Source organism: Sus scrofa, chromosome 10 (assembly GCF_000003025.6).
Source record: "Sus scrofa isolate TJ Tabasco breed Duroc chromosome 10, Sscrofa11.1, whole genome shotgun sequence".
NCBI classification, from domain to species: Eukaryota; Metazoa; Chordata; class Mammalia; order Artiodactyla; family Suidae; genus Sus; species Sus scrofa.
In genome coordinates this window covers 40787231-40799744 of record NC_010452.4, presented here as the reverse complement: position 1 = coordinate 40799744, position 12514 = coordinate 40787231, and the positions used below count along the sequence as shown (strand labels likewise).

General features: G+C 37.6%; 1 protein-coding gene across 3 annotated transcripts in view; it reads right to left on the bottom strand.

Moving 5' to 3' along the window:
- Window positions 1-12514, bottom strand: part of MTPAP (mitochondrial poly(A) polymerase) — a 105511-nt gene that overhangs the window by 69864 nt on the left and 23133 nt on the right. The window contains exons 9-10 of one of the 3 annotated variants that reach the window (XR_002336108.1): window positions 10706-11384; window positions 8832-9065 (exon numbers count right to left, since the gene is read on the bottom strand). Coding sequence is in view for 1 of the 3 variants with exons in the window: in NM_001317082.1 (NP_001304011.1) it covers window positions 11031-11384 (354 nt within the window). In the remaining 2 variants the exon portion in view is untranslated. 3 annotated transcript variants of the gene reach the window in all.

The window sequence follows — 12514 nt, the reverse complement described above, 5'->3', positions numbered from 1 at the left end:
ATAACAAATTACCACAAATATAGCAGCTTAAAACAACATACATTGATCTTCTCACCATTTCTGTGGTTTGGGCGGGAGTCAGAAATAGATTTAACTAGTCCTCTACTCAGTCTCGAAAGGCTAACATCAAGGCTCTGGCTAGGGTGCAATCTCACCTGCGGCTTGGGATGCTCTTAAGAGCTCTTATGTTTGTTTATTATGTCTTCGTACGCTCTTCAAAGCCACCTTCAGGTCCAAGCCATGTGGCCGTCTGCAATACGGCAGCTTGCTTCTTCAAAGCCAGCAGGAATTTCTCTCCAGTCTGCTAAGGAGTCATATCAGATAACAACCACAGGAATGATGATTCAACGATCGCCTTTGCCATTTAATGCAACCCAATTAAGGCAGTGACCATTCCATCCTACTCTCAGGTCTGATCTGACTCAAAGAGAGGAGATTACATAGGGCCAGTCCTCCAGAGAGTGGAAAACTTGGGGGCCATCACAGAAATCCGCCTACAACATTATGTATTAATTCTGAATCTTTCTTTTAGAAAGAGAAGTTTAAATTTTTTAAATAGAAGCTGAGCTCTTAGATTTTTTTTCCTGGTACTATTTTTTTAACTCAATGAATTTTATCATCGCAACCCAATTTTACAACATTTCCATCCCAATCCCCAGCCGCAACCTGTCTCCTTTGGTAACTGTAAGTTTTTTCAAAGTCTATGAGTCAGTTTCTATCTGCAAGTAAGTTCACTGTATCCTTTTTTTTAGATTCCGCATATAAGTGATAGCATATGATGTTTATATCTGTCTAACCTAACATGATAATTTCTAAGTCTATCCACGTTGCTGCAAATGCCATTATTTCATTTTTCATGGCTTAGTAATATTCCATTGGGTATATGTACCACTGATTCTTTATCTGCTCCTCTGTAGATGGACAGTTAAGCTGCCTCCATGTCTTGGCTATTGTATATAGTACTGCAATTAACATTGGGGTACATGTATTTTTTTTGAGTCATGGTTTTCTCTGGATAGATGCCCAGAAGTGGGACTGCTGGATCAAATAATAATTCTATTTTTAGTTTTTTGAGGAATCTCCATACTGTTTTCCATAATGGTTATACCAATTTACATTCCCATCAACAGTGTAAGAGGGTTTCCTTTTCTCTACACCCACTCCAGCATTTATTGTTTATAGACTTTTGATGATAGCCATAATGGCTGGTGTAAGGCGGTACCTCAGAGTAGTTTTGATTTGCATTTCTCTAACAATTAGTGATGTTGAACATCTTTTCATGCGTCTTTTTGGCCATCTGTTTATCTTCTTTGGAGAACTGTCTGCTTAGATCTTCTGTCCATTATTTGATGGGATGGTTTGTTTCTTTGGTGTTGAGCTTCAGGAGGTGTTTATATATTTTGGGGATTAATCCCTTGTCAGTCACTTCATTTGCAAATATTTTCTCCCATTCTGTGGGTTGTCCTGGTACTACTTTTATTTCTTAATACCTTCAAAATTATGGGCTAAGAACGGGAGCGGGATAAGGGAAAGAAAACAATGCTTATTAATTACCAAGCTGTGGGAGATCCTATACGTTATATCTTATTACATATCAGAGAAAAGAACTGTATTTGATGGAGTACCCTGGTGGTCTAGTGGGTTAAGGATCTGGCATTGTTACTGCTGGTAACTCCCTGGCTCAGGAACTTCCACACACTGTGGGTATGACAAAAAAAAAAAAAAAAAAAAAAAAGTACTGCATTTGAAAAAAGAAGGTACTATAAGAAATGCAACCAAATCAAAGATTAAGCATTCTTAAGGCTTTTAAGTACAGATAAGAAAATTAGACAATAATAACAAATGCCATTAAGTTGACAGGCTAAAACTAGTATTTTTAAAATTTCCTAAATATGTGATTGGAGATGCTTCTGATGGCCTTGAAAAACTAATATTCCACATTTCCCAGTGTAATGAACATTTTATTTTTAAAGCAAAACAGATTTTGTTGCACAGAATTTAAAACAGACTGTAGCTTATGTAACTAAATTTAATGGCCTAAAATATTTTCTCCTAAATCATGCTGCACATATTTTATTAATCTATGAATAAAAATTTATTCCAGGATGGTACTGCACATATTTAATCATAGTCAAGTCTCTCTTCATCAGAAGATCAAATATAGCTAATATTACTTAGAAAATGGGAACTACAAAGGGCTTTAGAATTAAGAAACATTTTAAAACCACATTTAAATTCAAATACTACTTAACACAATTTTCACCCTGAAGCATCAAGGATAAACTTGAAGTACTGGCTTTGTTCAGAGTAATCAAGATAAAAACATCAAATAATTTAGTCTGCAAAATGATTTTATTAAATATTTAGAGACCTAAATTAAAGTTCCTGGAAATATATAAATGGTAGAATATATGTAGCAAATTATAAATACAAGTTGAAAACTAACTCAAAATAATATAGATATTGTTAATTGCTGCTTCTCTGTTACCTAAACAAATATATGCTGATAATTAAACTAATAAACCACAAACATGAAATAATCAAATATTAGAGAAATAACAGAAAAGATACACTTAAAATATTTCACTGATATATAAATTCACTAATATTGTGTGTTCATAAATAAAACACTCTGATAATAACATAGGCTTTAATTCAAAAGAGAATTTTTAAACTCTTTTATAAATCATAAAATTTTCAAGATGCACTTTGGCCTAAAATGCTTTCATTCTTGACCTCAGCCCAGATAAATATTTTGGAAAGCTGGAAGAAAAAGTGTATTTCCTAGTTGTTTGAGGTGTCTGAATATGATTGGAAAAAGAAGATATTTTTCCCCATTCTTACTTGGGCGCTTTGCCACTCATTCACACATGGCATAAATTTAAACTTTGAATTGGCATGTACAAGATCCTCTATGAGGAAATCACAATCCAGAAATAAAAGCTGGCGATTTCTGAAGCAGAGCCCAGCAACATATGCAGTACCTTGCTTCCTCAGTGGTGAACCAGGCTTTCCCTCCAGCCAGGTGTCTGCGCTGCTATACATACAAAGCCCAACTCAACATGTGAAAGTCCCTTGCAAGGAAGTAAACCACAGGAACAGTATACATCAGTCCTATAAAATTACAAATATATATACATAAGGGATCAGAAGCTGGAATCAAAAAGAGCTCACCGGCTTCCGGTAACATCAGACTAGGTAGTACCTACCACCTCTCTCACTGACGACAACTTTCCGCCAGGCAAAACAAGAAGCAGTTGCCTGAGAGCATCCAGATGCTACTAGGGCAGTGAAGACTTGCAGGGCCGTGGAGAAGCACACCTCCACAGGTGAGCCCATTTGGACATCTGCTGAGCAGAGCTTTCAGAAAGGTCACGGGGAAACGGGACAAGAACTGGAGCTCAAGGTCTATCAAGGAAAAGAGGCCTGGTAAACGCTCCTGGCTCTGGGTGAGGCTAACATTCTGAGAGGAAAGATGAACCAGAATCTGGAACTCAATCCAACTTCAAAATCTCATGCCCTTTCTTTCTAGATCACGGTGATTCAGGATCCTAAGTCCTCCTACCCACCTTCCGGAAGCAAAAATACATCCATCCTGAAGGAAGATCAGCATCGCCCTCCCTCACGTCATCTACTGTTTTTCACCTACCAGGTCAGCACACAGGGTAACAACAGTTAGGTACACAAGGAGAGGGGTCAACAACATCATGGAAAACAGGAGCCGACCAGATAATCAAGTTATTAGACAGACTTCATAAGAAAATCAAAGTTGTGCCTGAGAAATTTGTCAGAAAATTAGAAAAAAAAATTTTTTTTAAGTACCAAATAGAAATTCTAGAACTGGAAACAAACAAACAAAACCTCCTGGAATTGAGAATTCAATGAAAGGGTTTAAAAAATTAGACACAGTTAAAGAATGACTCCACAGCACATCATCACAGGCGCTGACAAAATCAGCACAATCCATGTTGCAGGAAACGCTATAAGAAAAACAACTCGGTATCTTCAAAAACTTGCAAAAAGACAAAAAAAGAGATATGAAGCAGAAACCTAAAAATTCAAGAGACTTCAGAAATGCATCAACCAATCACAAGGTGGGGACTATGACCGGACCCCAATAAACGTGCTTTGGGAAAAAACAACTGTGAGATCCGTAACACAACTGGAAACCTGAACTCTGAATGGATATGAAGATATTAGAGAATTATTGCTTGCGTTTGTTCTACGTAGGTTTGATAATGATTTGTGATTATGTTAGAGAAAAGTTCTTATCGTTCTGGAGGGAATGGACATATTTACAGATAAAATGATAGTATGACTGGAATATCCTTAAAATAATACAGGTGGGGTAAATAAATACAGTTATAGATTAAAGCCAATTGCCATGAGTTAATTACTGAAAGAGGTGATGGATTTATGCAAGTTCCTAATACTTTTCAGTTTACTTTTGCTTGTGTTCAAATTCTTCATAATAGGTAAGTTGTCTTTGCCTACTACTTTTAGATTTGTAGAGCTCATTAGAAAAATTGGCCCTTTTCATTAGTATTAGAATTTTAAACTTTATTTATGGTTGCTTTGTGGTATAGTTTTCCATTCTAAAGTAGTCAAACTTATCAATATATTCTTTCATAAATGCATGTCATGCTTTGAAAAGGCACCCTGCCCTACCCTAGGTTTATAATATTCATCTATGATTTCTTTTGCACTTTATGATTTCACTCCCCCGCCTCACATTTAGATTCAGACCCACCTGGAATTTATTTGGGTAAAGAGTAAGACTAGGGTCAAACTTTTCTTTTCCAATAGCTACCAGTTGTCCCAACACAATTTACTGAATAATCCATCTTTCTATTGACTTGAAATATTGCCTTTTATTACTATAAATTCCCATATATAGTTTGAGTATATTTCTGTACTGATCCAAAGATTTGTCTATCTCAAGCCAGCAGTATTGTTTAAATTACCTTGCCTTATATTTTAATGTTACTTATTAAATAAAACAATTTTTTGGAGTTTCTATAGTGGCTCAATGGTTATGAACCTGACTGGTATCCAAGAGGATGCAGATTCAATCCCTGGCCTTGATCAGTGGGTTAAAGATCCAGTGTTGCCGTGAGCTGTGGTGTAGGCTGCAGACACGGCTCAGATCCTGAGTCGTGGCTGTGGCTGTGGCAGACAGCTGTAGCTCAGATTGGACCCCTAGCCTGGGAACTTCTATATACTACAAGTGTGGCCCTAAAAAGAAAAAAAAAAAAAAAATTTCTTCTGGCTACTTTTATATATTTATTCTTCCTCATATACTTCCAATGAGTTTCAAGTTTCTTTTAAAAATCCTTACAGGATTTTAATTGGTTGCACCTTTATTAATTGATACATACGCAAAACTGTTACCCTTACACTAAGCCTCGCTCTTCAGGAATAAACATCATTTTTTCCAGCAATTCAAAATTTTTGTCTCTCTTGGTATTTACGTCTCAGTTGGAGAGTGTCTGGCACACAGCAATCCGGGGAAATATTTGCTGAATGAGTGACTCCGTTGTACCAGTATTTTGGGATTGTTATTACTAGAGAAGTTTGAAAACTTTAAGAAGTCAATAGTGTGTATAAACAGTTTGATGTTAGAGAAAAAACCAGTGCTTTTGACTAATTAGAACCTTCAGTCGGTGTCTGTTTTGGACACCTACACAAAGATGTTCCCTGATATTTAGAATGACCTTAAAGCTCTGTACAATTCCAAGGTATCTTTACAATAAACAAACACATATAATTTAATATTAATTTACCATAAAACGTACTTTCTTGACTCCTACTCCTTAGAAAATTGGTTCGCATGGATCACAGAAGGGGTCACTGGGCTGGGAAACAAGCCAAAAGACTGGTGTATTAGAAGATAGGTACTGACGTGAACTAAGCTAATGCCAACAGAAACAGAGAGAGATTAATTAAACAGGAGAAAAAAGGAGTCTAAAAGGATCTCAGAGTTTGAACTCAAGTGGCTGAGAATAATGGTACCAACAACAGAAATAGGCAAATTAAGAGGTTAGCCAATTTTAAGGAAGAAAATTTTCATTTAAACTGCCGATTTGGAGCTGAAGCACAAAGTCCAATACACAATAATGATGAAGTTCTAGCGGTGGGACTAAAATAGTGATTTGACAGTCCTCTGTCCAGAGGTGAGGGTGAAGCTCTTGAAATCAGTCTTCTATAAAAACTGATTATTTGAGTCTATCTTATCACCAAACAACCGGTAAGTCAAGTACCACTGCTCACCGTTACTCTTAGTCATCATTTCTTAAAAAAAAAGAAGGGATCAAGTAAAAATATAAAATGTGAAAAATTTTTTTACTTTTTTTTTTCTTTTTAGGGCTGCACCTGTCTCTGGGCTAGGGGTCAAATTGGAGCTGTAGCCATTGGCCTATGCCACAGCCACAGCAACATGAGATCTGAGCAGCGTCTGTGACCTACACCATAGCTCACTGCGACACCGGATCCTTAACTCACTGAGAAAGGCCAGGGACTGAACTTGCGTCCTCATGAATGCTAGTCAGATTCACTTCTGCTGAGCCATGACAGGATCTCCTGTAAACCTTTTTTAAAAACGCAATTATATAAAGCTAAAGGAAACCACTCAGTACTGGTAACTGAGCTTTATAACCAGTGATGCCAAGAAGAAAAGCAGGGAAACTCCAAGGATGCTTATTACTGTAGGTTCAATTAGAGAATTGGGAGAAAGGGGGGATGCTGTCACATACAAACAACCCTTTTAAAGTCACCAAAATCAACTGCTAAAAAAAAAAAAATAAGGCCAAGCTTGCTCTAGTTTTATAGTGATATGTATGTCTACAGAAGTATAATTTACATTTTACATGGATTTTAAAAAAACAGATTTTTGAGCTTCAAATTCCATTGCAACATCAGCCAGCCTCATTAATCCACCTTCGACTCAGTTTTTAAGAGTTTGTAAAAGAGATGTTAATGTCACTTCTCATCATTCTCCAAGCCCACGTGTTAAGCTTAGCAAAGATTAATTATAAAACACTAATCATTAAGTTACATTAGTCTAAATCCTATTCCAGTAACTCTGCAATAGGAAAAACTTCAAAATGTACAAACTTTCACTGCACTTGACAAGTGTCACATGTTAATGAGCTGTGGTGACACAGAACGTAACACAGACCTCATTCGTAATCTTTTGTTAATTTGTTCCATTTCATTTGACAGCATCGATGATAGTTTAAGTTTCCAATGTGCCATACTTCAAAATAAACCCAGAAGAAAGAACAATCTATAATTTATATTTTTTCATTTACTTAGACTTGGCCTATTCCAAATTAGCTATTTTATCATACATGTATCTTCACCGTGTAACATTTATGGTTTCAAGTCCTCTCTTTCCAATATTCTCTTTAAAACATCTCAGCATCACATCCTCAAAGCTTAGAAACTTTGCCATGAGAGTTTAAATGGATTCATCGAAGGGTAGAGAGAAAAAGTGAATAATGCATTTAATACGTCCTTGACTCCACTGAGTTCTTAACGATGGGTGGACATGCATACGCACAGGTAACATGAGGGATCACATTTAAAATATGAGTAGTGTATTTTTCCAGAGTTCCCGTCATAGCTCAACAGTTAATGAACCTGACTGGCATCCATGAGGACAGGGGTTTGATCCCTGGCGTCGATCAGTGGGTTAAGGATCCAGTGTTGCTGTGAGCTGTAGTGAAGGTTGCAGAGGTGGCTCGGATCCCGAGTTGCTGTGGCTGTGGTGTAGGCCGGCAGCTACAGCTGCAATTGGACCCCTAGCCTGGGAACTTCCATGTGCCACGAGTGCAGCCCTAAAAAAAAAAAAGACAAAAGACCAAAAAAAAAAAAAATGAGTAGTATATTTTTAAAATGTGGTGATTTATATATCCTATATCATAGAGATTACAGATTAAAGATTCTATCTAAAGTAGACATTTTCTGGGAGCTGCTCCATGGGAATTCCAGAGGAACGCTGTAATGTTTATATTCGTTGGAATATGTACCCACAAGTAATTGGACTCAGCATGGAAACTGAAATAAGCCTTTCAAGTATTTAAAATAAATTTTCCAACATCATCCCAAGGTGAAAAGTGATTTCTGGTCATGTTTTCAATCTTTTCCAAGTATATACTGCAAAGAATTTCTCATTAGTAAGGCTTTACATAAAATTATATGTCATTACCTGATGATATTTCCTGATGATCGCTTTAAACCTCTTAAACTTTACTTACTTGTTAAACATTAGAGAAAGACTCCTGTGAGGTATATGAAAATCAGCTTCTGGACCTTTGTGGAAAATTTCACAGCCAAATTTTACCGAATTTAATGATGGGACCTAAGGTACTCAAATCTGCTAAGAAAAAAAGGAGCAGTGCTCGGTAACTGCTTGCTAACAGATGAGTCATCTAAAGCAGTGCTTTAGCTTCTACTTTTCCGTAACACAGAAACCTTCAACGCTTTCCCGCTGAAAACACACCACCTCCTTGGCTCACCATGGGCAGTCTCACCATCTCCCTCAGCCTTGATTCCCTGAGTACCAGAGCAAAATCCCATCCCTGCTGGCCTGGCCGGCCAGGTCTCCAAACACGCCTCCTCCTCCTGGCTCCTATTTACACTTCTGCTCCCAGAATGACAAACTCCAGGCCCTGGCTCTGGACGACACAGATGACAATTCCCGTCAAGACCTATCCTATTCTATGTGATGGATGAAGCCTTTTCTGATCATCTTGGGCAGAAAAGATTTCCTCCTTGTGACAGCATTTTGGATGGTTTCGCTGCATCAAGACGCAATGACAGCTACTCACCAGCTGAGTACCAAGCTCTGGCGAGTGGAGAGAGCCACCACCTGGCTCGGCTGCTCTTTCTGCCGCTTCTGCCACAGATGCTCACTGCGCAGGTTTAGACTTAGGCATGCAAAGGGAGCATGTTCCTACTCTGGCACCAGCAGGCCGTATGGAACTGAACAGAGCTGTCCTTCTAAAGCCAAGGAATCTCTAGGAACATGAAGTGACTTGAAACAGTCTAATTCTGTTCTCACCCTAGAGCAAAACAGAGAGGCAAGTAGTAAATGACAGCAGGGAGGAGCTTTGTGAATGAGACAGATTACACGCTGCTTTCCTAGAAGGTCTCTGGACAATTCTCTCATTTCCTAAAAGTGGGTAATTATACTAGTGGGCTACAAAACCTGGAATGATGCGTAACTGAAATCAGTCGGATCCAGGTAAGCTCATATCAAAATTACTTTCACACAGAGAATAAAGCTTACTGCTCATGAAAGCTGGTGAATGAAAACATCATAATAGCTAGAAAAGAAAAACTTTGGAAAAAAAAAGTCCTTACTTTTATTGCTGCAATTAGTTTTAACTAAGAGCTGGCAATAACGATGATCCCCAAGATGTCACGGGAACTTTTAAAAATTTGTCAAGTCATAAAATAAACTTAGGAGAAAACATAATAAATTTGTTTGTAGCCTACACAAGTTTACAAGAATTAACGCTTGATGTTAAAAGATTAGTGTAGATTAAAACTCATGCCATGATTAAATCTCATTCTGCAAAGTAAAACAGACCTAAAGGAAAGGAAATGCTAACACATTTGTATACTTTCTGTGCTTAAATGACCATTTTAGACTTAACACCAACCTAAAAAAAGAAAATATCCAATCAAATATGTGAACAAGAAAAAAAATCATTTCATTTAGAAACTCTTAAATATTTATGCTTTTTAAACCTCTTTTTAACTCTTGATACAGATTTCTAGCCCAAAAGAATCAACCTAATTAAAAAACAAGTGAAAAATGGCTTTTAATTTAAGGACACCACATGTATAAAAGAACACTGATGCTTGTTTGTTGGCTTCAGATGTGAAATCAAATAGCATAGCCACATGGGCACAGGACTTATTTGCTTTCTAATAATTTTATTAGTGAATTTCCCATAACATCCCAAGCAGAGCTCATTAGAACTTCTGGCCTAAAACTTAGATGGGAAACTATTTTGAGAACCACTACAAACTCTATATCTGAATTGAGTAGCAAGAATAAAAATTATATACCACCAACACTAGAAAGCACAGCTAAAGACAGAGAATGTGGACCAGGTGCCAGGCCCCTGACCTTGCACCTATTTATGGGCACCCCCTACTCTTCACTACGATCTGGTGAAGGAGGCGCTGTTAGTGTCCCATTTTACAGATGAAACAACTGGAGCCCAAAGACACCAAATAATTCACTGTGAAGTCAGTCTGGCTCCAGCCTGTGTTTTCTAACATGACCCTACTTGTTTCTTAAACTGAAAAGTACTCTACAGGAAATGTAATGGAAATTATATCCCAATACATATTTATTTCCCACAGAGGGAAAGGAATTCTCAAAAGAGAAGTGAAGGAACATTGGCAATATCATATATTAGCAAAAAAAGGACTTTATTTTGAAAATAGAAAAATGAACTAAATTATATTTTTAAATACCGTGGATCAATATTTTTATATATGGGGCTTAGAATACCTAGAAGGTAGTAACTGAAGTATATGCATTCGTATCTTTTAAGAATATGAACATTTTTGGAAATCAGTACCAGTCTGTCTATATGTGAATAAGAGTATTGTGAAGAATACAAAAATAAGGAGTACTATCAAATTTTGCAGCTTTATTGTATTCTTTGCCTATATATGTACATACCTAGAGAGTTCTTTTCAATGATTTACACCCTGGGACTGATGTGGAATCAACAACGGTTTGATTCTAAAACTGATCTGTATGGTTTATCTGAAGCACATTCCAATCTTCTGTCACCTGTTCCCTCGGCTAACGTTTCACCACAGCATCCCTGGGCATCAGACCAAAAATGTCGCAGGACATCGGACCAGGTTAAGGGGCCCAAAGAGAAGAGATCATGAAGAGAGACAGCAGAAGACAGGGTGATCTGTGAGTTTCACGCAGTTCTTCCAGGTCCAGAGATCATCGTACAGGACAAAAACCAGTTCTGAAGGCAAAGCAGCCACCATCATGCCTGAGTGTTAACAGCTCTTTTCCCATTGGTGTCTGTGGGATGTTCTGTGCTGCTACTTTTTATGGATTCCAACAAGTTTTTAATTCTTTCACTTGCAGGCTTCTTTCGCTTCTTGACAAAAGATATGTTATTTGCTACAGAAGGCAGCAGCAGGGTGGCCAGCCCCCAGGGCTGGTTGCTTGACTGGCGTTCTTTAACTTCCTGATGTAAAATCCAGGCGCTTTCTCTGGCCAGCTCTACAAATTTTTGCAGCTGGCTTTGACTTACATTTTTGCTTATGTTGAGAGAGGTTTCAAATGGATTCTGAATGTGCAGTGGAGAAGATTCAGGTTTGTTTTGTTCCCTTCCCTATAGATTATTACGAGGAAGAAAAAATTTATAAGTACATGAAGGTCCCAGATATAAAAACCGTTTGGTTTAATAAAATGTCAAAACCATGTAAAATACTAGCATTAACTTTACAGGGTAAAGAATTTCTTTCTTCCCCAAGGGGACTGGGTATGCATGCTATGCATGAGTGCATATACGTGTACGTACTTCTGACTGATTTTTTCCACTGTACTTTTATGAGTATTCTTTAGAGAAAAAAAAAACTAGGTTTATGAGCTATGGATGATGATGTCACTGCTCAGAAGAGAGGTATCTGGACTAAGTCAACCACTAAAAGTATTTTTAAAATAACATAAAAATTTACCTAACAGAATAGAGCTGGGAGAGAAAAAATTATGAAAAAAAAAGTGACAGAAAATAAGATACACTTATTTTTGAGACTTGCTATTACAGTGGGACTAGAGGCACACAGACTCAGAAGCCTTGGATTAAATATAGTAATTAATGTTTCCCAAGTATGAAATTGAGAAAGGAAGAGAAGGAACAAAGGATTATTCATTATTCATTTTAAAACTCTAAAAGTTTCCTATATACATTGCTAAAGATCTGACTTAAATAAGGCTCTGCCAAGTAAGACATCCCACAGAAATAAAAAGAAAAGCCAGAGCTACGACTCACATGAACATCAGTGTTCTATTAGCCTAGATGATCTCTCCCTTTCTCAAATGATATCACACACAGAACTTAAATCCCGCAAACCAGAAGTAAAGAGGCCTCAGTGTGGGCAGCCCAGTTAACCCCTAACTTCTCTCAAGCCTCTTCTGCCCAGCAGGTCCTGCCTGTCTGTCATCTCTGAGCCCCAAGGGGCCAGGGCACAAAAAGGGTCAAGAGCTTCCTGTGTTCTGCGCCCTCTTTTTCTACATTGCGTTCCACAGTTCTGTGCCTCTACCCACTCCCTTCCCCACACCTTCTCTCTCTCACTTGTTTTTAACAAAATCTCCATGAGCAAGATAAGGGATCGGAAAGAAGGAAAGAAAGAGAGTAGAACAAACAACAAAGACTATTTAAGTATGTGTTTTATGAAGCCAATATCCTAAGGGCTGTACCCAAATAACCACATACTAAACAGAATAAACCCAGAGAGTCAT